At 43.9% G+C, this 25,287-nt stretch overlaps 2 protein-coding genes across 3 annotated transcripts in view; both read left to right on the top strand.

The window, feature by feature from the left end:
• ARP8 (actin-related protein 8) overlaps positions 1–25,287 on the top strand; it is a 55,192-nt gene that overhangs the window by 16,964 nt on the left and 12,941 nt on the right. For both annotated transcript variants that reach the window (XM_087384712.1, XM_087384713.1), the window contains exons 2-6: positions 501–580; positions 816–886; positions 5,754–5,821; positions 18,720–18,781; positions 22,350–22,447. In XM_087384712.1, coding sequence (XP_087240838.1) covers positions 501–580; positions 816–886; positions 5,754–5,821; positions 18,720–18,781; positions 22,350–22,447 — 379 coding nt within the window. The remainder of the gene's footprint in view (positions 1–500; positions 581–815; positions 887–5,753; positions 5,822–18,719; positions 18,782–22,349; positions 22,448–25,287) is intronic.
• LOC147894602 (uncharacterized) lies at positions 11,168–17,730 on the top strand. The gene is made up of 3 exons (XM_087384607.1): positions 11,168–11,466; positions 11,581–11,960; positions 17,657–17,730. Exons 1-3 carry the CDS (start codon positions 11,168–11,170, stop codon positions 17,728–17,730), a joined length of 753 nt encoding a protein of 250 aa, XP_087240733.1.

The raw sequence follows: 25,287 nt of genomic DNA, 5'->3' as shown, positions 1-25,287 counted from the left end.
AAAAGGAAGGGGGCTAAAGGGCATCCGTGACGGACTGATCTGGAAATCTGAAACCTGTCACCCCTTACCCCTCCAATCAAAACCTGGCTGTGGGCTGATCTGTAAAGGGAGGCCACCCCTCTAATCCAAGCATCTGAAAACATCAAATTAGGCAATTAGGCAATTAGGCAAACATCAAATTTGAAAACAATGTTGAAAATAAGCTTTTTAATTTCAAGTGTTTGTGTACTTACCTTAGCATCTTAAATACACGATGATCTCAAGTAAAGTGGGATCCATTTGCACACCCTAGTTTCATGTCAAATCCTCAATTGGGATTCTCAAAGATAATTTGAAACATTGTGGGAAAGTAGATGGTTCTACTTTTTTAAACATTTGGGAACTTGGAAGATGAAGATGAAGGTATGAATGAGATGTGAAGAAAAGGAGAATGACATCCATTTATCTTTCAAGCAGATACAAATTGTTAATGTAGTTTTTGTCCCTTGGAAAATTTGCAGGTCCATTGAAGTACAATTACCTTCATTTCGTCAAGTTTATAGTGCAAGATTGCAAGTTCCCTCTTCTATCATCATTGATGGCAAGTCTGCTTTCTATTTCAAATTCACCTTGTTTTCATGGAAAATCAATTATTGCAACTACGATTGCTCAGCAATTGCATTTGCAATTTCTTGCTAGAAGTGTAATCTAGTTTCACCTCACTTTACATGATGTCAAAATCTGCCATTTTTGTGATTAAAGTGATGTGTTGACTAGTAATATTATATAAAAATTTCCATTAAAGCGATGTGTTGACTATTAAAATGTTGATAAAGGAGGATCCGGGTATTGCAAATATGGATGGGGCAATTTCGATAGACCTTTCGGGAGATTTCCAACATTTTTGGTATATTTCTAGTTTGAAGTTTCAGATGGATTCTTTGGTTGCTTATTACTTCCTTGTCATTTTCTCACAAGTTCAGATTTTTAAAAGATGTTTTTAACTAGTTTTTTTTTTTCTCTCTCTCTCTCTCTCTCTCTCCATGATAATGCTTTGATTCCTCTTGCTCTCTCTCTATCCCCCCCCTTGCCCCTTTCACTTAATAATAAAGTATTAAACTTCATTGAAGGTTCAGATTGGTTCTTGTCCATTGGTGCATGAGGTTTCTTTTGCCTTCAAGAACATCTATTGTACAATGCTCTTCTCATCTCGTTATTGCTTTGTATTGATCCTCTCTCTCATGTAAAACCAAGGTCATGATCTTCAACATATCCCAGCAGCCGCATGTTGAGATCATTTTACCTTCGACAGGGAACCAGTGGAGATTGTTGCATCCTACACGTAACTTGGGGTCCTCTTCTCTGGGCCAGTCTTCACAATGAGTCCAGCCATGTAGGCTTGTTCGAGCAAGGGATATGCCACTTTAGCGAGACTAGAGTGTCAATGCTTTCACTCCCATTTCCAAGACCCCAAAACCAAGTCTCTTTTTTTAGACTCTCTTGTCCATCCAATTGGGATGTACAACAGTCCCTTTTGGGGGAACAGATCTATTGAAAATAGACTGGTCCCACATAGAGAGACTACAGGCTTTGCTTCTGGCTCGGATGATTCATTTAGCAAGTCATCGGATATTGTGCTAGTAGAGTTTGGGGCCATGCCTTTATAGCTTGATGCATTCTTTCAGGTGGTTAACTATTTTCATAGATGACACCTCGACATTTGGATGACACAGATTGCCATGGCTGGCCTTGAGCTCCATCTATTGCACTAGAAGCTGCTGGGAATCAGAGGAGATGGTATGCTCGGACATGCGGTTGGTATGCAGGCTTGGAACTCCATATCGACAGGCTACCACCGTTTTAGTATAGCCTTGAGACTCCATCCATTCTATTCTCCTATTAGGAGGTGAACGAGGTCATCAGAGAGGATTTATTACAGCTCCATGCATAGGTGCGAAACCATGGAGAAATGCAAACAGAGAAAATCTATCAATCTGCGCATGGATGGGCATCTGGCGGGTCCCACACCCATACCTCCAAGCCACACAGCCTCCCCACTAGCCAAAAAGAGCCGGCTGGGATAGTGGGACGGGTCTCAAACCCTCTTTTAATCCAAGGAACCATACAATCCGCTCTTATATATGGGATCTCTCCCCCATTGTTCCTGTGTCATTTGTGCACCAAGGGGCCTCAATACCCCTTCCAATAAGGGGTTAGGATGACACCAAGGCCATAGACCCATATTTCCAACACACCCTTATGGGCCTAACACCACGAGTGAGAATTGGTCGGCCAAATACCACTGACCACCCACACAGGGCCAGATCAGCCACAAACTCTGACCACCCACATAGGGCCGTGTCAGACCAAACAATGGCAACCGCTCACACAGAGCTAGGTCACCCAATCATATATTCGGACAAGTCACAGATGACTGACGTAGGCTATTGGTTTTGCGCCAACCGCCATCTTTCAAATCTCTGGTTCAACGTTGTTCTGTCACCTGTGCCACACACACGTAGTGTAGTGTGATTCTGCATACAGTCTTGTCTTCCTCTCGGTAGTCCATCAAAAGACACACATCATTGCAATCATAGCGCACCCTGGGTTGCTTCTTCTGTGTACGTGCAATTAGATAGTCTACCAGGTGGTCTCCCACCACCAAGGTACACAGTCCACATAGTGCGCGTCATCAAAGATGCCGCGTGGCTCAATCACGCCCATAGGTAGGGAAGCCCTGATGTGATACCATGTTGGAAAACCACCAGATGCTGCCACTTGGCAACCATAGGAGCACTGAGTACAAGGGGTCTCACACCCCCGTCTCCTAGCCACGCAGCCCCCCTACTACCAAAAGAGCCGACTGGGATAGTGAGGAGGGTCTCAAACCCTCTATATCTCCAAGGAACCATACAATCCACTTATATATGTGGGATTTCTCCCCAAATGTCCACGTGCCATCTGTGTACCAAGGGGCCTCAATACCCCTCCAATTTCCACATTACCATATTTTGTTCCAAGGTGCCACATGGGGGTTAGGACCACTCCAATGCCATAGACCCGTATTTCCAACTTGAGGCATAGTATGAGAAGCATCATTTGTCCAAGAATCTCTGCTGCTGAATTGGAAAATAAAAACATTCCCAAGCTACTCTCTCAAGAGAGTGGATGCCACCTTCTCTTTCTCCTTTTAATCAGTAGGCAACTCCACCATCTTGAAGTCACTTCTAATAATCCATGAATCTGCAATGGGGGCCCAAGAAAGAAAGTTCCTTCCAGAAAAGAACATGCTCCACTCTATTATTAGGGGCATAAAGGTTGAGAAGGCCAACCTTACGTCCACCAATACGAAGTAAAATCCACTTTGCTCTAGAGGGTGTGATGATACCATGTCCAACCACAAGGAGAGAAATGTATCTGGAACTTAAAATGCATGTTTCTTGCTTATTGCCCAAGGAAGAGACCAAAAAGTGTGTCGAGAAAGGAGTTTACTTGACTTTGCATAGTCTTTAGAATCCAACTTGTGTTTAGAATGTCAATAAGAACCCGCTTAACACCTAGATGAAGCTGATTACGAATCATGTGACTTTCCGGTGGCAATGAGGAACACCTCCAAGGCCCTAAATATTCCAGCTAACAATCCTCATCAACAAGAAGTAGACTAGAAAACCTTGCCCGACTTGGTGGGAGAAACACGTCCCTACCTTGAAATAGATCTCATGGAGTAGTAGAGGGGAGGAAATTCCATAGGGGAAAGGATTCCAACACCTGTGGAGGTGAGCGCTCTATTGGTAGGATCTAGAAGAACAACATCCATAAAGGTAGAGGCACAAACTCTACCTCTCCACAATCAAACAGAGGGGAGAAAGTGTTTCTCTGAACCAAACACGGCACCGAAGCCCGTAAGATCTTTGCCTGTGAGAAAACTGTAGAGTCAAGGGCCACACTCTTTCCTCGATCGATCAAAGGTACTTGTAGTACAGAAGGGGAAGGAGGAGGGCCAAGATCTAGACAGGAGGGAGCCTCCCGATTTGCAAGAGAAGGAGCTAAAAGAACTCCATCTCCAGCCACAACCAAAGCAGGGCGAGTTTCAGGAACAAGAGAAGGAGTCTCTTGATTTGTAAAACATGGTGGAGGAATGCCAACTCTAAATCCAACCCATTGAGGGACAGCAGGTGTTGGCAACAAGTCTTGGACGTGCATCAAGGGGTGCTGAAGGAATGCTCTATCAAGAGGAGGCTGCACCAAAAGGTTGCCTTTTCTTTTGGGTTACTTCTTCTTTGGGCGATCTCTAACAAAGTGCCCAAAGATCTTGCAAATCCGACATTGATTGTGTGTGCCCGTAACCTCGACTCTCTATTGAAAAAGAGAGCCATCTAGACACCGGAGCATAATGTGGTCATCGGATATGTTAGGGTCAATCACAATGGCCTTAACTTTGGTGGAAATGGTTAAACTAGGGAGAGGGGGGATCTCTACCACTACCCGAAGGAAGCTCCGATCGGGGCAAGGCGTTGGTGGTAGAGGTAGATCAGGGAACTTGATAAATAGTAAAGTGACCCGCCTATCTGATTGAAGCCTCGTGAGAAAGGTAAGAGAAAGATCTTCCTTGAACTAATTGCCAAGGGCTAGCCTTGAGTACTGTACTTGCAACAACGGGAGAAAAAAAAACCAGTTGAAAGAAACCTCGCCCCAATAAATGAACATCTGAAAGGCGGGGGGTGAGGTCTGAAGGCAAGGCAACAACAAGCATCCAGTCCCTCTCCTAAGTCCTGGAGGGGTGGGACCCATGCATGCATGCAAGAAAGTGATGGAGCTCTCGAACTCCACATCCTTTTGAAGCTGCAGCAACTTGTTTGTAGTAGAGAATATGCATGTTCTCTCGGCCGGCGGAAGGGTGTGAGGATTCACTGAATGGGTAACCGTTTCCAATCGAAGAAGGAAGGCTGGTGCAAATAATTTAGAATCCGTCTTCACTTGAGGAAGAAGACCAGGATGAAGGAGGTAGGGGAAGGGCAGCCAAAAGGGAGGAGGGGAGGGAAGATGACGGGGAGGGGTATGGGGGCATTGGCAGGGGGAGAGGTGTGGGGGCTAGCAAGCAGGAGAGGCAGAGTGAAGGGCCAGGGAGGAGACAGCAGAAAGGGAGGGTTGGAAGGGGAGGAGACAGCAGGGGGAGGCGGAATGGGAGGGGACAGGCAGAAGGGGAGGGGAGGAGGGGGAGCAGACAGCAAGAGGCAGAGGGGTAGGTGTGAAAGGGGAGGCAGCAGCAGTGGGAATGAGTGGGTGGGGACAGAGGCGGATGGCAGCAGGGAGGGAGGGGGAGGGACAGCAGCAGGGAGGAGGGGTGACAAGGAGGGAGCTGCAGCTCCAAGGTTAGATCCTGCTGAAATTAAGTGTTGTAGCATTTGAAAACTCTATCATTAATAATTCTAAATATTCTCGACTCTGTAATTTTATACGAGATGTGATACTGTGAAACCAAAATATCATATGCTGAGTAACTTATGAAAAGGAATAAGATAATTGCATGAAGTCGATCTGTAATGTCTACTTAGTGTTGTTGAATCTCTTTGTAATTTGTGAAGTTTTGAAGATGAGTGTAGCAAACATCGAACCCTGGATTTGTTTATATGTATGTATGTATGTATGTATGTATGTAAAGAGAGAGAGAGAGAGAGAGAGAGAGAGAGAGAGAGTTGCATATTATCAAGCTGTATATTTTGTTCTTTGGCATTTTGAACTGTGTTTCATGTTTATTTTACTGTCCTGATCAGGCATTTGGCAATATTGAACTGCCATTGTATGCGACTTTAAAGGATTTTTTTACAACCATTTATGGACGGTAAGCAAAACCTTGAAATTCTGCATTTGTGTTAAATTTTCCTGGCAGAGTTATGGAGATGTCTTTGCAAACAAAAACTTAGAGAAGAGACTTAATATGTGTTGCCTTACTGTTTTCCCTCAAGATCTATATTCCATGTTTCTGGATTTTGGAAGAGAAGAGTAATTCATATTCTACCAAAGCTTCAATAGACTGTGAAGGAGGATGATATTGTAGTCTTTTTTATTTAAAAAACAAGACTGCTTCTTCTATGCCAAACTGAATGAACTGATCTTATCTCAAAATATAATCTATGTCGAGATAGCAGGAAGCAAGCGTGAATGAGAAACAGCCGGCTCGTATTGATAATTCTCTCGCAGTCAGAGAGAGACAGCATAAAAATAATGTGTGAGAAGTACACACATTGACATGACACTAGAAACACATTTAGTTACGAACTAGGGTTTCTAGAAATGACATGGCAGGCCAAAAAATAATACCTGGGCCATTGTAATGATAAGCTGCCCTAGTTGATCGTAATTGATGTCAGATGAAATAACATGTCTTTGCACCATTCAAACTTGCTGCCACCCAATTGCTTTGTGAAAACATCAGCATTTGCTGCTTTTGTGGTGCAAAATATGAGATCCATCTCCTATGATACAATATTTTCTCTAATGAAATGGAATCACACTTCAATGTGCTTTTTCCTTGCATGATTCACATGATTTTTTGCCAAAAAAATACAGCTTCTGTTGTCACAAAACATAGCTGTACTGAAAGCGCCCTTGAGATAAAGTAAAGGGAGGTGAATAATTATTAACCAGCACATACCATTATTTCAGCCACCTAGAAACTAATTTCAGCAACACAAAGAGAACACAGAATCCACAATGGGCAGTTAGATTTCTCCTGCTTAGAGACTGAATACCCGATTGGCCCCAAAACTTGGCACCCCTTTCGGTATTTCTTTATTTAGAAGGCAAATTACAGCAAGGCTAAATGCCCTTGCACCTGTCCAAACACAGCCCAACTGAATCTCAACACTGGCCAAATTCTTGACTCAAAAAGGGATCCAAATCCAGTGACTAATCCATGGCCAACGGTTCCAAAAATCCCATCAACACCTACAAGGCAGAATGACCCTCCTCTTGGTTGTCCAAGCATCAATCCCTCAGACACGCAAGGTTTGCACACAGCCCGACTCAGCCATACAGCTCTCACAGGCTGTCACTAGTGCCAACAAACCTTTGCTGCCCTCCTAGGGATACTCTAGCTAACAGAGAAAAGAAGGCGACTGTCCATGCAAACTATCTGATAGAGAATTCTGGAAGCAACTCTCTTTGTTGTTCGGAGCTGGCACACAACGCTAGACCGAACAACTGGCCCTGGATGAAAACGAATCAATCTGGAGGCTCCCTGGCAGTAGGCGATGCAATTCTGGAGGCCCCTGGCAGTAGGTGATCCAATCTGGAGGCCCTCAGGCAGTAGGCAATGCAATCTGGAGGCTTCCAGGCTGAAAAACGATTTCTTTTAGAGGCTTCCTGGCTGAAAAACAATTCCTTGGTTGAAAACGATTTCTTTTGGAGGCTCCCTGGCACAAAAACGAATTTGTTTTGGAGCTTCTGGTAGCCTTGGCAGCTCTCAAAGAGCACATGGACTGCTATGGTAGTCAAAAATCGCAAGGTGATTTGTTAGAACAGCCCTGGGGCACTTTCCCAGCTTGTGACCTGCCTCTCTCTGCCTTCCTCTTCCAGTGAATTTTGACTCTTTTGCTTGCTTCCCAAGCTAGCTTGCCAAACGTGGCCCATGGAGCTATTTTTAGCAGTGGGATTTTTACCCCTCTCTGCCTTCAGCTCCTTGCCTAGGCCCATGGAATTAATACACTGGATTAGCCCTTTTTACAATTCTAATCAATGAGAGGCCAAAGGTATTCAGAGGTCTAGAAAATTCACGACCCCATATGACAGTACTGCCATCCTATGGCAGGCCAGTTTCATGTCAATTTCTTTGAGTAGAAGTCTTAACCATTTGGCTTCACATAGTGCTACGCTGGATGCTTTGTACTCTGCTTTAGTGCAAGACAATTCAGTAGTCTATGCTTCTTGCTAGTAATTGCACATGGGCCAAGAGGAATGTTGTAAATTTTTTGTCTTCCACTAAACCTTCCGAATTTGCATCTATAAAGCCATGAAGATCCGTCTTCAGCTTTGCATATTGTCAAGTGCATTGATACTTCTCTCTTGTACGTACGGGTATTCAGATAGATTCTAAGGGTTCTTTACTATCCTACAGATACTATAGTGAATCCAAATCTGAAAGGGAAGTATAGTTTAGCAAAATTGGCAGGACATTGATTGATTACCACACCATTATGATTTTAAGATAAATCAGAATCGGGATGTTTAATAGAATATTGGATTTTACCCACTCAAACCTTGGATCAGAATTGAGTATGTGACTTGGAATCGGTTTCTGAGTTTGGTGAGAGGGTTCTAGAGCTAATACTTCTCCATTTACTATGCTTGGTAAATGCCTAGATTTCAAGCTCCTTAGAGGATGCCACCTTACAGATTTTTCCATTGGAATCTGACTTTGTAGGCTTGATTAAAATGTATTGAAGTCAAGGCTAGACTAACTTGAGATTTTGGGCTCAGCTAGCAGAGGAGGGAGCATGGCCGGGATATTATCGAATTTTGTATTTTGTCCCTACCTAGGGCTAGTGGTAGTACCATACTCCATTAGCCTCTCCCTCCCAACCTTCATCGCACATCAAGCCGGCTCTCGTCTTCACGTTGCATTTGATGCTCTGACGTGTAGTCTAGTTGTACAAGTCTAGTTGTACACTAGCACAGCCATAGAGGAGATTAAACTCCACCAAGCCAAATAAGCCATTGCCATATCATCCGGTTAGTTCCCACCAGCATCGGGCCCTTCAGATCTATCATCCGAAGCCAAGTAAGCCATTGCCATATCATCCGGTTAGTTCCCACCAGTGTCGGGCCCTTCAGATCTATCATCCATGTACACATTGACACATTTGACACCAGCTTAGTCCCTTGGCATTCGGCAGTTCAATACTTTAGTGTGACACTTGGCAGAGTCATCTTCCTATTGGATTCAGGATTGTTGCATTCTTCTTGCACACACACATGCCACCCATGTACAATCACACATTGGTGACTATTTTTTGGCATTGGTTCCTACACATATCCATCAGCCTTGTATAGCCTCTTGGCTACTCCCGACACACAGTTGTCATGTCATCTTATAGGCTTGATCCTTGGCATACACATATTCTCACATGACTTGGTTTGGACCGCTTAGCGTAAGGCCCCAGCGGCAGCTTGAGCATAAGGCCCCAGTGGTAGCTCTCACACAGTGTTCTCATGGGTAGACAATCTCATCGGTACATGTGTAAGCCTCTTGGACAGAGCACTAGACTGTCTCCAGCATGGAGTTATTTACATCACTTAGTTGATGATATACCAGTCATGACTCTGGATTAGATCCGTGAGTGGAAAGAGAACCTACTTCGACCATTCATTGCCATAGGGTACATAGCAGTTTATGATGTAGATTCCAATCTCATTGGTCTTGAGAGATCAAACGCGGATGTTCCACATGTTAGCATGGATTAGCCCACGCTTTCTGATCATGCACATTTCTACCTCGTTAGTTGTATGGGCCTCTTCATCAGCAGAGCAAAGTATCATACCTGCACCTTCAGCCCAGACGACAACCTACTGGTTATTTAGCCATGCACACATCAGACGACCTTCAGCTCATGACAGTTGAGCATACAAGTTGGAAAGATTCCTATGCCTTATCAGTTGTATGGGCCTTTTCATTAGTAGAGTAGAGTATTATGCCTGCACCTTCGGCCCCAGATTCTCAGCCCCTGCATCACTGTGTCCACACCGACTATGTAGTCTTCTTGTACCGTATCATTTGACAGAGATTATAGTTCTACTGTAGCATACCTCTGACATTGCTGTAGTTCTTTTGGGTTGGTGACACTCTTGTTTGTCACAACCTACTGTTAGAATTATTGGCACATTCTAGGCAGTGACCAATGTAATCCATAAGTGAGTCAGGGGCACTTTTCCCTCACTAGAGTTTTTCCCCCTAACCACAATTAGTGGGTTAGTGTGGCTTTGTCACTTGGACAAAACCACCTCCTCAATTGTAGTCTTCAATCTTATCTATTCTAGCTCAACGTTTTGCTCTCTACTCTCTCTTGCTTCTTGCTCCCACCTTTCAACATTTGGTATCGGAGCCTCGTTGAGCTCCTGCTTCCAACCCAAGCTCCTTGTGTCAGTTGCTGCCCGTCCGTACAACATATCCATACTAGCTCGTCCGTACAGTCCGTGCGACTATATGGATTTCATCATCATCCGTACTGTGCAGCTCGCCGTACAGCCTGTACGGTTCTTGCTCCAGCGCAAGCTGTCCGTACAAGCCCGCTGCACTTGTCCGTACCGCACGTGGAGTCCGTACGTCGTACTACCTCAGTTGCCGTACTTCGTTAGCGCTGTCGTTACTCCAAGTTGCACCGTACACTATATGGTGCCCGTACACACCAGTTGTGCAGATCCTGTCCGTACACCGTACACCTTGCAACCGTCTGTACATTCGTACGGATTTTGCCGTACAGGCCGTACATTCATAGTACTGTCTATACATGCGCATGCGTCCATACATTCGCACAGGATTTCCGTACATCTTGCAGTTGTTTTCCTTGCAAGTGAATCTTGCAGGTGCATTTTGTAGATAGCCATTGTTTGGCAAATATTTTGGAAGCAAATTTGGGGCATTTTGTTTGTTGCAAACATTGCAATCAGGTTGCAGAATCTGCTCCGAAAAATTTGGGGCTTTTTGGTTATGCTTGCAATCTTGCTGACAAAATTTGGGGCTTTTGCAGATAATTGCAAAATTTGGGGCTTTGGGTCAATTTGCCCTCTTTTAGTTGCAATTTCTTGCAGGAATTTGGGGCTTTTGCATTTTGGATGCAATTTGGCAGTGGATAGATTATTTGGGAGCTTTGCAAGCAGTTTTGGACTCACTGTGAGTCACATTGCAGACTTTTGTTAATTTTTGCAGACAGATTGTGCAGATTTTGGGCATTTGCAGAGCATTTTGGTGCATTTTAAGCCTTTGATAGGCTGTGACAGCAATTGTCATTTGGGCAGTTTTTTGTAGACATTGGTTGTGCATCTTACATCCTTGGAAGGGATTATACTTGTCTAGTTTGCTGCATTTTTGAGTTGTCAGGCAGATATGGCTCAGAACAATTCCAATGAGGTCTTTGGAGTCCTCAAATAGGAGGATAAGTTGGATGGCACCAACTACTCCTTGTGGAGCTTTATGGTGCACAACATTCTAGTTGGTAGACATTTATGGGATTATGTCAATGGAGATGAGACAAGGCCAGAAACTGTGGCTACACCTGTCACTCCTACAGGTGGAGGCAAGGGTAGAGGTCAAGGTGTAGGAGAAGTGGTAGGAGTAGCTACTTCAGTGGCTCCCACAACGGAACAGAAAAGGTGGGATTCACGTGATGCACAAGCTCTTTCAGTCATTTCCCTTTCTGTCAAAGGGTTTATCATTCCTCACATTCGGTCATGCAAGACCTCAAAGGCAGCTTGGGATATCTTAGAGAGCATGTTTGCAGCCAGAAATGATGCTCGAGTCTCGTTCCTGAAGAGAGAGCTATCTCATACACATATGGATGAGGGTGATTCCATGAATGCTCACCTCACCAAGCTTCAGGATTTGAGGGAACAATTGCTGAATATAGATGAGATCATTCCTGATTCAGAGATGATTACCACCACTTTGAATTCTCTTCTTGAGTCTTATCTCGGTTTTCATACCTCACTGAATTTGTCACTGAGGGGGGGTAGCAATCCTCTTTCTTTTCACGAGTTGGTAGGACTCTTGTTGCAGGAAGAGCAAACAAGAAAGAACATGGCCGCACGGGCTGGCGAGCATGCCATGCTTTCAAAGTTCAAGCCCAAAGGGAAAGAGCAAGAAAAGCAACATGGAAATCAGCCCACGCATCAGCATAAAGATGATTCCGGACAGCCCTCTCATAAGGCTAGAGGCAATGCAGAGAAGCCAAAGAGGAAGGGCATTTATCACTACTGCAAGAAGCCGGGTCACTACATTGGTGAATGCAAGAAGAGAATAGCAAAGGAGAAGAAAAAGTATTCGGGTTTGGCTGTCTCAGATGCATCAGCTCCTAATGCACATGGAGGGGATGTTATAGCCACATGAGCATCAAAAGCAACATGGAAATCAGCCCACGCATCAGCATAAAGATGCTTCCGGACAGCCCTCTCAAAGAACATGGCCACACGGGCTGGCGAGCATGCCACGCTTTCAAAGTTCAGGCCCAAAGGGAAAGGGCAGCAAAAGCAACATGGAAATCAGCCCACGCATCAGCATAAAATGATTCCGGACAGCCCTCTCATAAGGCTAAAGGCGATGCAGAGAAGCCAAAGAGGAAGGGCATTTATCACTACTGCAAGAAGCCGGGTTACTACATTGGTGAATGCAAGAAGAGAATAGCAAAGGAGAAGAAAAAGTATTCGGGTTTGGCTGTCTCAGATGCATCAGCTCCTAATGCACATGAAGGAGGGGATGTTACAGCCAACTTTGTGGAAGAGGATTATGCTTTTTTGTCTTGCATTTCAGATTTTCCAGTGGCTGGTCCAGAGACTACAGCCACTCTTGAGGATGACTCGTATGCTTTCTTGACTTGCGCAAAGCTATGACCCTTCGAAGGATGCATGCTCTTTCAGTGTCAATGAGACACTGAACACATGGTATTTTGATAGTGGTGCCTCCAAGCACATCACCTCAAGGAAGAGTCTTTTTGCATATCTGCATGTACCACCCGCTAAAAAGAAGGTGACATGTGCATACAATTCTTCTTATTCAATGTGTGTGGAGTGGGTGACATCATACTTACTTTCACGGATGGCACATATTTCAGAATTACTGATGTTCTTTATGTGCCAGGTAAAAAATAAAAAAAAAATACTTTCAGTGTCCTCTCTCAATCGAGGAGGATTTCAGGTTATCTTTGATGATGCTAAGTGTGCAGTCCGAGACAAAGAGAATGATTATGCTTTGATGTTGTCGGGCACTTTGTATCGGGATCTTTTTCAGCTTGATATTTATGAGAAAAGATCCAATCTTGCACTTGCAGTGAGCAATCCCATTGCTGCTATGTAGAATGTGGAGTTATGGCATGCTAGATATGGGCACATGAGCTATGATAGCTTGATGACACTTCAGAAGCATGCTATGGTTGATGCATTTCCTCCTTTGGACTCACCTCCTTCTCATGCCTATGAGGGATGCATCCTTGATAAGATGCATAGATTTCCCTTTAAAAAGGATGGTGCAATACGAGCTACTTGCAAATTAGAGCTCATATGTAGTGATTTCTATGGTTTCATGAGGACACTTGCTTTTGGTGGTTACCTATATTATGCTTATGCATTTCAAACACTTTGTGGCCATGGTTGAAAATGAGACAGGACTCAAGGTGCAGACACTTGGCATTGACAGAGGGGGGGAGTATATGTCTCATGAATTTGAGGCATTTTTGAAGGATAAAGGCATCACAAATCAGCTTACAGTGAGGCTTAACCCTCAACAAAATGGCAAAGCTGAGCGGAAAAATCGAACTCTCATGGAGATGGATAGATGCATGCTCACTAGCAAGAAGTTGCCTCACAGATTTTGGCTAGAAGGCCTCATGTGTGCCCATTATGTTTTGACTCCCTATGAGGCTTGGCATGGGAGGAAGCCTACAGTGGATCACTTTCGTGTTTTTGGATGTGTTGCATATGCCCACATGCCTGTGGAGTTTCAACATAAGTTGTCAAATAAGACACTAAAGTGTATTTTTGTTGGGTATAGTGCACAAAGCAAAGGCTATCGTCTCTACAATCTTGCCACACGCAAGATTTTTGTGAGTAGAGATGTTAGTTTTTCAGAGAATTCAGCTTATACACATGCTGAATTCACTATTCTAGCTTATCTAGATGATGTTTTTGAGGGTATGCTTCCTATAGCTTTTGGTTCCCCAACTGAGGCTCATGCTGAAAACCAGATTTTACAGCAACCTCCACGTGCTCCACATGCCCCAATTCAGCCACTTGCTGATTTTGTTCCTCCCCATGCAGTGGATGATGTTGTTAGGCAAGAGATTCAAGAGATACATGTACCAAAAACAGTTTCAAATTGGTTGCTACAGACTCTCAGGGAGAGTAGACTTGAGGCACATTTGCCTGGCAGGACTCGTAGTGCAATAAGGCACGCAGGGGGGGCTCTTTTTGTTGAGTCAGCTTATGCAGGTACTCTTCTTGATGAAGAAGAACCTGAAACTTTTAAAGAAGCCAAGGATAATGTGCACTGGATGAATGCCATGCACAATGAATTGCAGTCCATTGAGAAAAATCAGACTTGGGATGTTATGGATTTGCCACTAGGGAAACATGCCATTGGTACCAAATGGGTTTCCAAAGTGAAAAGGAAGCCAGATGGGTCTGTTGAAAGGTACAAGGCACAGCTGGTTGCCAAAGGCTATGCTCAGAAAAAGCGCATAGATTATGAGGAGACTTTTGCTCCTACGTCCCGGATGACCACCATCAGGTCAGTTATTACCATGGCTGCAACTTTTGTTTGGAATGTCCATCAGTTGGACATAATAACAGATTTCCTTAATGGGGACTTGCAGGAAGAGGTTTATGTTAAACAAACTCTTGGATTTAAACTTTCAAGTAATGCACTTCAAGTTTGCAAGCTGATTAAAGCTTTATATGGGCTGAAACAAGCCCCACGTGCATGGTATGGCAAGATTGATGCCTTCCTGGCAAGTAAGGGGTTACACAATAGTCCCATAGAAAGCACTCTCTACATCCAAAAGGATAGGGGGGATATTTTGGTCATCATTCTTTATGTAGATGACATGCTGCTCACAGGGTCAAATGAGAAATAATTGCAGATTTCAAGGCTGAATTGAAAGCAGAATTTGACATGACAGATTGGGACATGTTCAAGTTCTATTTGGGGATCCAGTTCATACAAGACAAGCGTGGCATTGTTCAATCCAAGTATGTGCAAAAGCTCTTGGATAGGTTCAACATGCAGATTGTAAGCCTATACTGATTCACCTGCATCATACATAGTAAGCTTCAGCCCTGGCTCCATGGGAGTGGCTGGATGCCACACTTTACAGCTAGGTTGTTGGATGCCTCATTTATTTGTGTAATACACGACCCGATATTCAGTATGTAGTATCTCAGGTGAGCAGGTATATGTCCAGCCCAAAGACAACACATTGGCAGGCTCAGTTATTTGCAAGGCACAAAGTCTTATGGGTTGATGTTTTCCCAGGGGGGTGACTTGCAAATGCATGCTTACAGTGACTCAGATTGGGCTGGATACTATGACACTAGGCAGTCCACAAGTGGTAATTGTTTCTTTTTGGGCAAAGCTTGCATTTCTTGGCTGAGCAAGAAACAATCTACTGTGGCTACTTCCTCATGTGAAGCTGAGTACAGGGCAACTTTCACAGCGACAGTTGAATGCGTCATTTGTTTGCTGATCTTCATCTCTTATTGGAGGGTCCTTCTCCAATTCTCACTGATAGTCAAAGTGCTATAGCAGTGGCAAAGAATCATGTGTTTCATGCTGGCACGAAGCACATTGAGGTTCATTATCATTATGTCAGAGAGAAGTTGCATGCAGGGGAGATCAGTATGATCTACGTGTCAACACATGACAATGTTGTAGACATCTTCACCAAAGCACTTCCGCGTGAGAAGTTTGAGGCATTTTGCAGTACCCTGAACTTATATCCTTTTGGTGATTGATCACTTCCTTGTACATCACATTGACACTACAAGAGGGTGTTAGAATTATTGGCATATTTTAGGTAGTGACCAATGTAATCCATAATTGAGTTAGGGGCACTTTTCCCTCACTAGAGGTTTCCCCCCCTAACAACAGTTAGTTGGTTAGTATGGTTTTGTCACTTGGATAAAACCACCTTCTCACTTGTAGTCTTCAATCTTAGCTATTTTAGTCCAACGTTTTGCTCTCTGCTCTCTCTTGCTTCTTGCTCCCACCTTTTAAAACCTACCGGATCACATCTTTATGGCTACACCGACTAGCTTCACATGCCTCTTCTACAGAGTAGCTGCATAGTCCACGATGAGACATGACATTTTCAGCATGCAGCCATGCATGCAATTTTCTTTCGATCGACCAATCTTTAATCCTGGTGGACTTTACTTTCTGCATATTTCCTTTCTCTTCCCTTAGGCCTATCTTTTGGTTTTTATTCCCAAAGGTGAAGGATGACCCACAACTTAAGAGGGGGAATTCACATTTATGTAGAAGATCATAAGTTGTACATGCTTCTGCTACGTAGTCACTGTGCTCACAACGTTGATTCCTTTTCGGTTTTCTTTTACAGTTTTGGATGCTATCATATGCACCAAACGAAATCCACAAAAAGATCTTGTCATGCACCCTCTACTTACCCAGTGCAATTTAAGAGGGGGTGTTGAGGATAGTGTAAATTGGACTATCCAGATAGGGGTCATAGGGAAAACCCTAACCCTAACTCTAAGGGATTCTCATGTATATATTCATGTTTATGTTCAATACAACATAGTGTATAGGTAGCTGTATTGTGTGCACTCCTCTCTCTCTCTCTCTCTCTCTCTCACTCACTCCCCACTTTATAAGCCTCATTGAGCATGTTTGCTAGGATTAGAGCAAGTGTGCCCCACCCATGGGAAAGAGTTCTTCTTGGAGGCCCTCTTGATCCTTGGCTTTTCCGTTCTGTAACTTTTTGATGGCCTGTTTTAGACGAGCTATGGTGAAGAGTGTGGAAGTGGTCGGGAGAGGGATGTTGTCTAGGGCATGCATAGACTGGTCAAGAGCATTATAGAGCGTGTCCGCGTAAGCTTTCCAAAGTTTGATGTCCTTGATAGGACATTGTGATCTCCTTTCAGTAGGTTCATCCAAAATGCTTTAGAGTTTTTGCTATACATGATATTTAAGAGCTTGTTCATGGCAAGCAAGAAATCGTCTTTTTTTCCGACACACTAAACATCAATACTCTTTTCCAGTCTGTTCCTAGCAGGATGTCCATGTTTGGTCTCAGCATGCCACGGATGCGGCACTTTGCACTCATCATCATACCAACTATTTTGAGGTATAGATCCTTCGGGTGGCTTTCTGTGTGCTTGATGGTGTAGGGAAAGTGCTGTTGTGCTGCGGGTGGAGGGAGATAGTAAGAAGAGATTTGGCATCTATATCTGGTTGCTCATCTATATGCTCTAGGATAGTGGCAAGGTAGCTACAGTATATGTGATTTACTGAGTGGTCAAAGTCAAATTGGTAGTATGTAGATGAGGGGGCCCTGTGAGTGTCCTGAATAGGCTGGGTGGGATTGGTCTACTCCTGGCGTGAGGGTGTGGATTATGAGATTAGATATCTGTGAATTGAAGGCCAGGGATCCTATGATGTAGTCACCACAGTGGCAACCTCCATGAGGGAAGCATGTATGTATATCTCAGATCCTGGGCATCCATTGTATCTTTGCAACTCATGTGTGGTGCACATGTGCAGTAGATGCCTCCCATACTGTGTGACAGTGGCCCGGTATGTAGATCCTCTGATCTCCTAATAAAGATGAGGTGGGATATGTTTTCATTCTCCTAAAAATCAAGAATCTCTGCCTACATATATCCCTGGTTCTGACATTGAAGGTCCCCATAAGTAGAGCCTCATCTACTGCTTGTATCCCTGGATATCCTCATACAGTGCCAGGAATGGTGAGGGATTCTCTGCTCCCAGGGGCAGTCCTAGCATGGTCAGATGTCTATAGGGGCGAATAGCATGCTGCAATGTATGAGAGAGAGAGAGAGAGAGGGAGAGAGGGATGTATTAACTTCTTCAGGAGGCCTTGCGGGCCTATGAGACAGAGTACAATCAGAGAAGTAACTCATACAAGCTACTGTGGGGTGAAGCAAAACGGCTCGCTTGTGGGAGGTGTGAGTGAGGGAAGGGAAGGGAAAGGGGGCCAGCTGTAGAGCGAGGTGAAAGGGCTGAGAGGGCACAGGTAGAAGTATGGAAACTAAACAGCTGATTTAAATCTCCCTCAAGTCCCTGGAGGCCACACATCCAAAATGTAAATAAGGGGTGGGCTATGTAGAGGAATAGGAAATGGTGAACAACGAGGTTCGTACAGGTAGAGTACCAGTAGGAAGGGAGGGGGGATAAGCAGGGATGGGCAGAAAGGGGTCGGGCGAGGGCAGAGGGGTGGTTAGCGGGTGCCCTGAGGGGCAGAATGAAGGATGGGGGGGTGTATTAAATGCTTTGTATGGAGTAATAAGTTTAACCACATAGTCTCTTTGGCTGTTGCACAGATGCTAGCTACTTCTAATCAATTGCTTAAATCTTGCTGCATCTTTTGAGTCTGTCAGCTCATAGAGTAACTAAGTATATTAGAAAACTCCTTTGAATGGAAGTTCAAGGCATAGTTTAGGAATGCAAGTAACTTTATTATTACACTCAGTCTGTGGAAACTTTCCAGAGAAATGAAAAACCTTGCATGGGATCACTTTTGATTCTAGTGTATATGTTGATATTTATCTTTGCAACCTGTGAACTATCTTATCTTTCTCTTTATGTCTCGTGTGTATGTTTCCTGACCATAAACTTCCCAAGGCATTACCTATTGGAGGTTGTCTTTGGGAGTTCTTTTTGCTGTGAGAAAACTATTGCTGGGCCAAAATGATATTATGTTTGACTGATTGTAAGCGGGTGCTATGACATATCTTTCAGTAAGCAATCATTCGGTGCTGATTCGAGCTCTTTCTTACAGCTTGGCAGCAAAACCATCAGAGCAGCCAGTAGTCATATCAACTCCCATATGTTATTCTTATGGTATGATCTTCAACCTGATTAAATCTCTGCTAAAAGTGAAAAGAATCATTATGTATCATACCAATTAGCTACTCACAAGCGATTTTCAATCTGCAACTAGTTGGATGCTGTGAAGCACTTTTTTTTTTCCTTTTGCTGAATCAATTTCAAAGCATATTGTAGAAGGTTCACATTACTAGAGATCATCTTGCATATCACTAGTGTTCACAGAAAACTTGCAAACTACATACAATGAACCTGCAACATTTTCAATTTCACCTATAAATTTTTTTTCCTCAATTTTGTAAATCTGCAAAAGTTTAGGCCATTTTATATATTTTAGCTTAAAAGTCTGCAAATTCACAAGGAAAACCTTTCAAAAATTGGAAACCCCAAGTTTTGTGATTTGTTGAGAAAAATGTTTTCAGTGAACACTGCATATTACACTTCAAGAATGCTGTGGGCATGCTGTAACAGGCCTTGCCAGGTAATAGGATTGAGGATAGGAAGAGATTGTCATGGATTGTACACAACCTACAGACTCAATGAGATAGATGTCGTAGTGATTCCTAAGTTCCTAGAGATAGAGATGAGACTTACCTCAGGTCATGGCATCTCTTCTGGTTATAGAACGTAACATGAGCCGGCACTATATCTCATATTTTAGTTTCCATAATAATACTCTAGACCAGGATGTCCTATTGTTTGGCCCTTCCACCATGTATATTTTTGTTGCTTATGTGAGATTCTTGAGAGTGGACAGAGAACACACAAAGTTGGAGAAAGCTTGAGAAGCGGAAATGGATTTCACACAACTTTGCAATACAAAGAATCGATGGGTACTGTAGGAAATCTAGTCCTAAAGTCCTTGAGTGACACGTGGCACAGTGCCACATGTATGATGCAAAAAATTATTATTGCACATCCTCTTGGGAACCTTAAACTCCTTCATTGATAAGATCATCCACATGAAGCAGGACGAGTATGCAACTGGTGAAGAAGTTGGGGTCTGAAGTGGCCTTCTTGATGTCAAACCTTTTGCAGAAGGCATCTATCTCTATGTTCGACAACCTGGGTGCTTGTTTAAGCCCATAAAGTGACTTCTGGAGCTTGCAAACTGCCCCTTCTGCACAAACCTCCTTGGCTGATCCATATAAACCTCGTCCAAATTCCAGTTCAACAAGGATGATTTGACATCCATCGGCTATAGAGGCAATGAGAAATGTGGCACTATGGAAAGCACGATTCTCATTGTAATAAACTCTGTAATTATTGCAAAAGTCTCCTTGAATTCCACCCTCTTTTCCTGGGCTTACTCTTTTGCAATCAGTCTTGCCTTGTACTCATCAATGGACCCAATCTACTTTGACTTTCTTCTTGTATACCCAATCATCATATCACATTTTTTCCAGGTGGAAGGTTCCACATGTCATTCTTAATAATGGTATCCATTTTGTGTCTCATGAGAGTTCTATTTCCAAATGCTATAATTTGGATGGCCGCCTCCTACTGCAAATTTTCATCCTCCAATTGTCTCCACATACCATTTCGGTAATTTCTCAGGAGTTTTCTCAGCTTCTTTGGGTTGCTGTAACTGTTGCTGCTGTTTTTCCAGATGTGGGGGTAGGATAGTCTTCCTCCTCATCCTTGGAGTGTTCACTTTGTTAGATTATGAGTATTGTGGTGTGAGCACACCCTTGAGGCACTTTCCCCTCTAGTTAGGAGGTTTTCTTCTTTAGGATTAATATCAGAGTTGGCTTCCTTTGTAAAGGCTATATTCATTCTCGTCATTCTTTGTAACACAACTCTTGCATTCTCAATACATTTCATGTTTTCGTGCTCTCCTCCCAGTCATCCCCATTCCCAACATTTGGTATTACAGCCCTACTCCTCTAACAGCTCAAGCTATAGTCCTACCTTAGAAGAAGGTCCTCCAACAAAGCATCTTCCTTTCAAAGAAAAACACTCGATTCCTGGATAGGTGAAGACTAGATCTCTTGAGGTAACATGAATTCGGAAGGGTCAGTAGACATTTTCTTTTAGAGGGCCGGCTTTTATATTGTATTTTGTTGTGTTTCAATTGGCTTGAACTCTAGCACTGTGCCAAAACACCTTTGATGGAAGACAAGATGGATGGTACTCCTTTGGGAGCCCTATGAAGCGGACCATCATTGGGATTGGTGGCTCATGATGCGTAATGTCTATGTTGTCAATTGTGTGACCAGCAGGGCCCAGGAAATTCCTCGCAATCCAAGGATCACTCCTTGGACAAAGCTGTTGCAGGGGGCCAAGGTACCCATTGATCTAGGCTGTGCAGAGCCAGAGCTGCAAGGGGGAAGCAACCAACAAAAAGGCTATTGTGAAGCAGCACGACATTCTGAAACATGCGCTGAAGCCCACTGGAGGGTCAAAAGGGGGAAGGGACTGTAGAAGCTGATGAGGAGGTGAGGCAAAGCAAAGACGAGCATAGATTGAGGCAGAAAAGGGTGGATCGGGAGGCAGGAGGGGGCGGGAGTACGGCAGGATGAGGGTGAAGCTAAAGGTGGGGACGGGAGGAGCTGGAGCAGGGGTGAGGGGGGGGGGGCTGACGGGGTGGAGCGAGCAGCTTGACGCGGCGAGGGAGATACGGCTTAGCCAATCGCTTTGCAAGACATCTAAGTTCAACTTTTTAAAAGAAAAAAGGATAGATCCACAATGTATTCACTATGGTGGTCCTCTGTATGTTGTTTGAGAAAGCAGATCCATTGGCCAACTGAGAATGGATAGGAGGGTCTGAGCGGACTGAGGGTTTGCGGGGAGATTGTGCCATGGAGGGATAATATCCAGGATAGAGTGCTGATGTCGATCAACTTATGTGGTCCATTGTGGTCTCCTCGCAGGGGCCCCCTGTTTGACAAGTGCCACTGTCACCCTGGTCAGCTGTGTTCCGAGTCCAACATAACATGGAGAGGAAGCCCCCAGCCTTATCAGTGTGTCAACGCGCTGGCAAGTCTGTCATGTCTCTCACTCTGAGTCTTTGAGAGAGAACTCACAGGGCCAAGCATTATATCATAGGGATAGTGTAAAGAAGTGGTAGGGATCGTTATAATCCATTCATGTTTGTTTCATATATAATCATAATTATGCAAGGCTAACACATGCTGTGATGCACATGGTGATCTCTGAACCAAAGGATAATTAGCATTAAAGAAGCACATAATGTTTAGTGAGGAAAAATGTGCATCAATGTTTCCAATTTAAGTTATAAGCAAACAAGTTTATTCTTGTGAGAAAGGCACCAAAGTAGTGCATGACAAGTCAATAGCTTTGGGTCAGTGTAGCCTGATACTGGAATGACTTTAATTGTAGGCAGACCCTATGTGCTCATGTTAGGAAGCCCGTCATTTGCAGAAGAAGGTGAAATAAAATTATTCATGATGGCCACTTATTCTTGATTGTAACGGAACTCACATATCTTAACATATAAGGTGCTAATTACAAAAAAAAATGCCAAGAGGATGTTTATGTCAAGTGCATGTAACATTAGTCTTGAATTGGAAAGTTTGCATGGTTTACTTGACACTCCTCTTCCTTGATGATACTGAAACAGAGACAGAAGTGACTGTATTAGCTCGAAAAAATTTGCGGCAGGTTACATACAAGGTTCTTTTTGATATGGGTGTATGTGCTGTCTGTGCAGTTGATCAGGTAAAATTTCATCTTTATACAGATTTACCTAATATAGGGAGGTGGCTTTGAATTTTTACTGTTTAATATCACCATTGAGTAATGAAAGTTACTGCACAGAGGATTCCCTGTTACAACAAAATTTGCAGACAACCCGATACATTTTCCTGCTTTTTGAGTGCGCTATACCGTTTTCTTTATAAAATCTAGGAAAGGGGGCCACAATATCCAGAGAAAACCGCATTTGTACAGCTCGTGAGAATCTCATACTGAGCAATGTCACTAAAATCCCATGGGATAGATATAGGAGTTTATTTCATTCGTTCGATATTTTGAGATGAAGCAGAGGTCCTTTTGAGCTTCCACTGTCCATACATATGAAACACCACAATCCTGCTAATTTATGCTTCATCTTCCACATGCTTGCCGCTACCAGTAACACCTCTCTGTGTATCTTAATGGGCCAGCATCATTAGCAGAGCTTGTGTTTGGTCCCCCTTATCTCTCACATGTCACTGTTTTTCTGCAAAAATGTGGCAGTACCATAGTGTTTGGGTCTTTGGCAACACAAACCTCCAACAAAGCCTCCCTCTCTTTCATTTCCCTTATATTCCAGTCTTCCATCCATCGTTCGCCTCTGTATGTGAGCTTTTGGCTGAGCAAGCACTTGGAGACGTCACCCCCGATATCTTTGAATAGTTTTCAGCTTGTACACCAGGTTGATTCCTTCCCGAAATTGCTTGTCTTTAAGGTTTACAACCTCAGTAGTCTTCTTCTGAATTGAGTTTGGATAACTACAATGAATGGTAAAAGATGTGCTGTTTGACTACTATGCAGCTGGTTTTCTCGGTGTCTTTTTGTGAAAGTACGGTGAAAAGATTGAGGTGTAGCGGTTGGTCCAGCCAACGAACCCATTCCCAAGAATGACCATGCTCGTGGGGCCTGTTTCAGCCCGTAAAGTGCCTTCTTCATCAGTTTGCAGACTTTACCTTCAAAACCGGGGATCTCAAAACCTGGTGGTTGTTCCACGTATACCTCCTCCTTGAGATCTCCATTCAGAAAGGCGGATTTTACATCCATCTGAAACACGGGCCAACTTCCCTGGGCAGCTAAAGCCAAAACACTGCGAATTGTGGTTAGTCGAGATGTGGGAGCAAAAGTATCCTGATAATCAAAACCATGTACCTGTGCGAATCCTTTTGCCACGAGCTGAGCCTTGTATTCCAACGTGCCGTTGGACTTGTACTTGGTCTTGTACACCCACTTGGTTCCGATTACCTTGCGTTTTGGTAGTCGATCCACAAGGTCCCAAGTGTTGTTCTTCATTATGGAGCCATACTCCGACTGCATAGCCTCCATCCTCAATTGCAAACAACCACCAGGATGGTTTAGGCAACCACTAACCTGGACTTACAATTACCTTCTTGGTAACAGGGTAACCCTTCGCCTCTTCACTGTAGCCCAAGAAAATACACTTCTGGCTCTTCGGTTCCCATTTGGTCCTGTTAGCATTAGGGACATGCACAAAACAGTCACATCCAAAAACTCTGAAATGTGCAGCTGAAGGTTTCTTACCAGAAAAGGCCTGCAGTGGAGTCATCCCGTTCACAGCTTTCGTGTAGCTATGATTGAGAAAGTAAACTACCGTGTTACATGCTTCAGCCCATAAAGTCTTTGGCAAATCTTTCCCTTTCATCATACTCCGGCCCATTTCACAGATGACGCGCATCTTGCGTTCTGCTACTCCATTTTGTTGTGATGTATGTGGCGAGGGTTTCTGCCTCTTGATTCCGTGACTTTTGCAGTAACTTTCAAATTCATTTGATGTGAACTCTCCACCTTTGTCTGATCTCAACTTCTTCACCTTCCTCCCCGATTCTTTCTCGACCATTACATGCCATTCCTTGAACTTACTAAAAGCCTCGTCTTTAGTCTTCAGGAAGTATATCCATATCCTTCTACTGTAGTCGTCGATCAGGGTCATGAAGTAGTAGGAACCACCCAAAGCTTCTGTCTCCATCTTTCCGCAGAGGTCCATGTGAACGAGCTCTAGAGGAGCCTTTGCTCTGCTGGCCTCTTTAGGAAAGGGATGCCGATGCTGCTTGCCCATCATGCAAGCTTCACATACATCGGGTAGATCTGAAATTTATGGAAGGTCTGCAATCATTTCACTTTTATGCATCTCCTTTAAAGAACTAAGATTTAGGTGACCAAACCTCTCATGCCACAGCTTAGTGTTCTTCACATCGGCTCGAGCACTGAAAGCTGAGAGTTTGTAGATGTTGTTGCGCCGTGTACCTTTACCAACGACCTTCCCTTGAAGATCCATGATCTGTGCACCATTCTTATCGAATTGAACTTTGAGGTCCCGATCCGTGATTGCGGAAACGGACAACAAGTTCCTCTTGAAATCTGGCACATAAAGAACATCAGACAACTGTTTTACAACTCCATCTGACTTGAGAGCAATCGTACCTTTTCCTTTTGTGGGACATTTTGCATCATTGTCGACTGCTACCAGGATGTCATTTCCTACCGGTTGTAGAGAGGTATACCAATTCTTCGGACTGGTCATGTGGCGCGATGCACCACTGTCAATAATCCAAGGTTCATCCGCAGGTACATGAACTACCTCCGTGCAAATCTCCTCAATTGCTACGAACAACTCTACTGGTACTGCTTGCGCGCTGTTGCTGGACTCTTTCTTTACTCCGTTCTTCTCATCTGCAATCTTCTTTCGGCACTCATTCTGCGGTGATGCCAATCGCAGTCATCTGATTGCGCAGATTCTTCACCCTGGTGATGAACTTCTCTGTCGCTTCAGACTCAGACAGTTTCTCATTCGCGAGTTGAGTCTCCAG

The sequence above is a fragment of the Dipteris shenzhenensis genome, chromosome 14 (genome assembly GCF_047967505.1).
Source record: "Dipteris shenzhenensis isolate YYH24624 ecotype China chromosome 14, Dip_SZ_1.0, whole genome shotgun sequence".
NCBI lineage: Eukaryota > Viridiplantae > Streptophyta > Polypodiopsida > Gleicheniales > Dipteridaceae > Dipteris > Dipteris shenzhenensis.
This window is presented reverse-complemented; position numbering and strand designations above follow the sequence as displayed.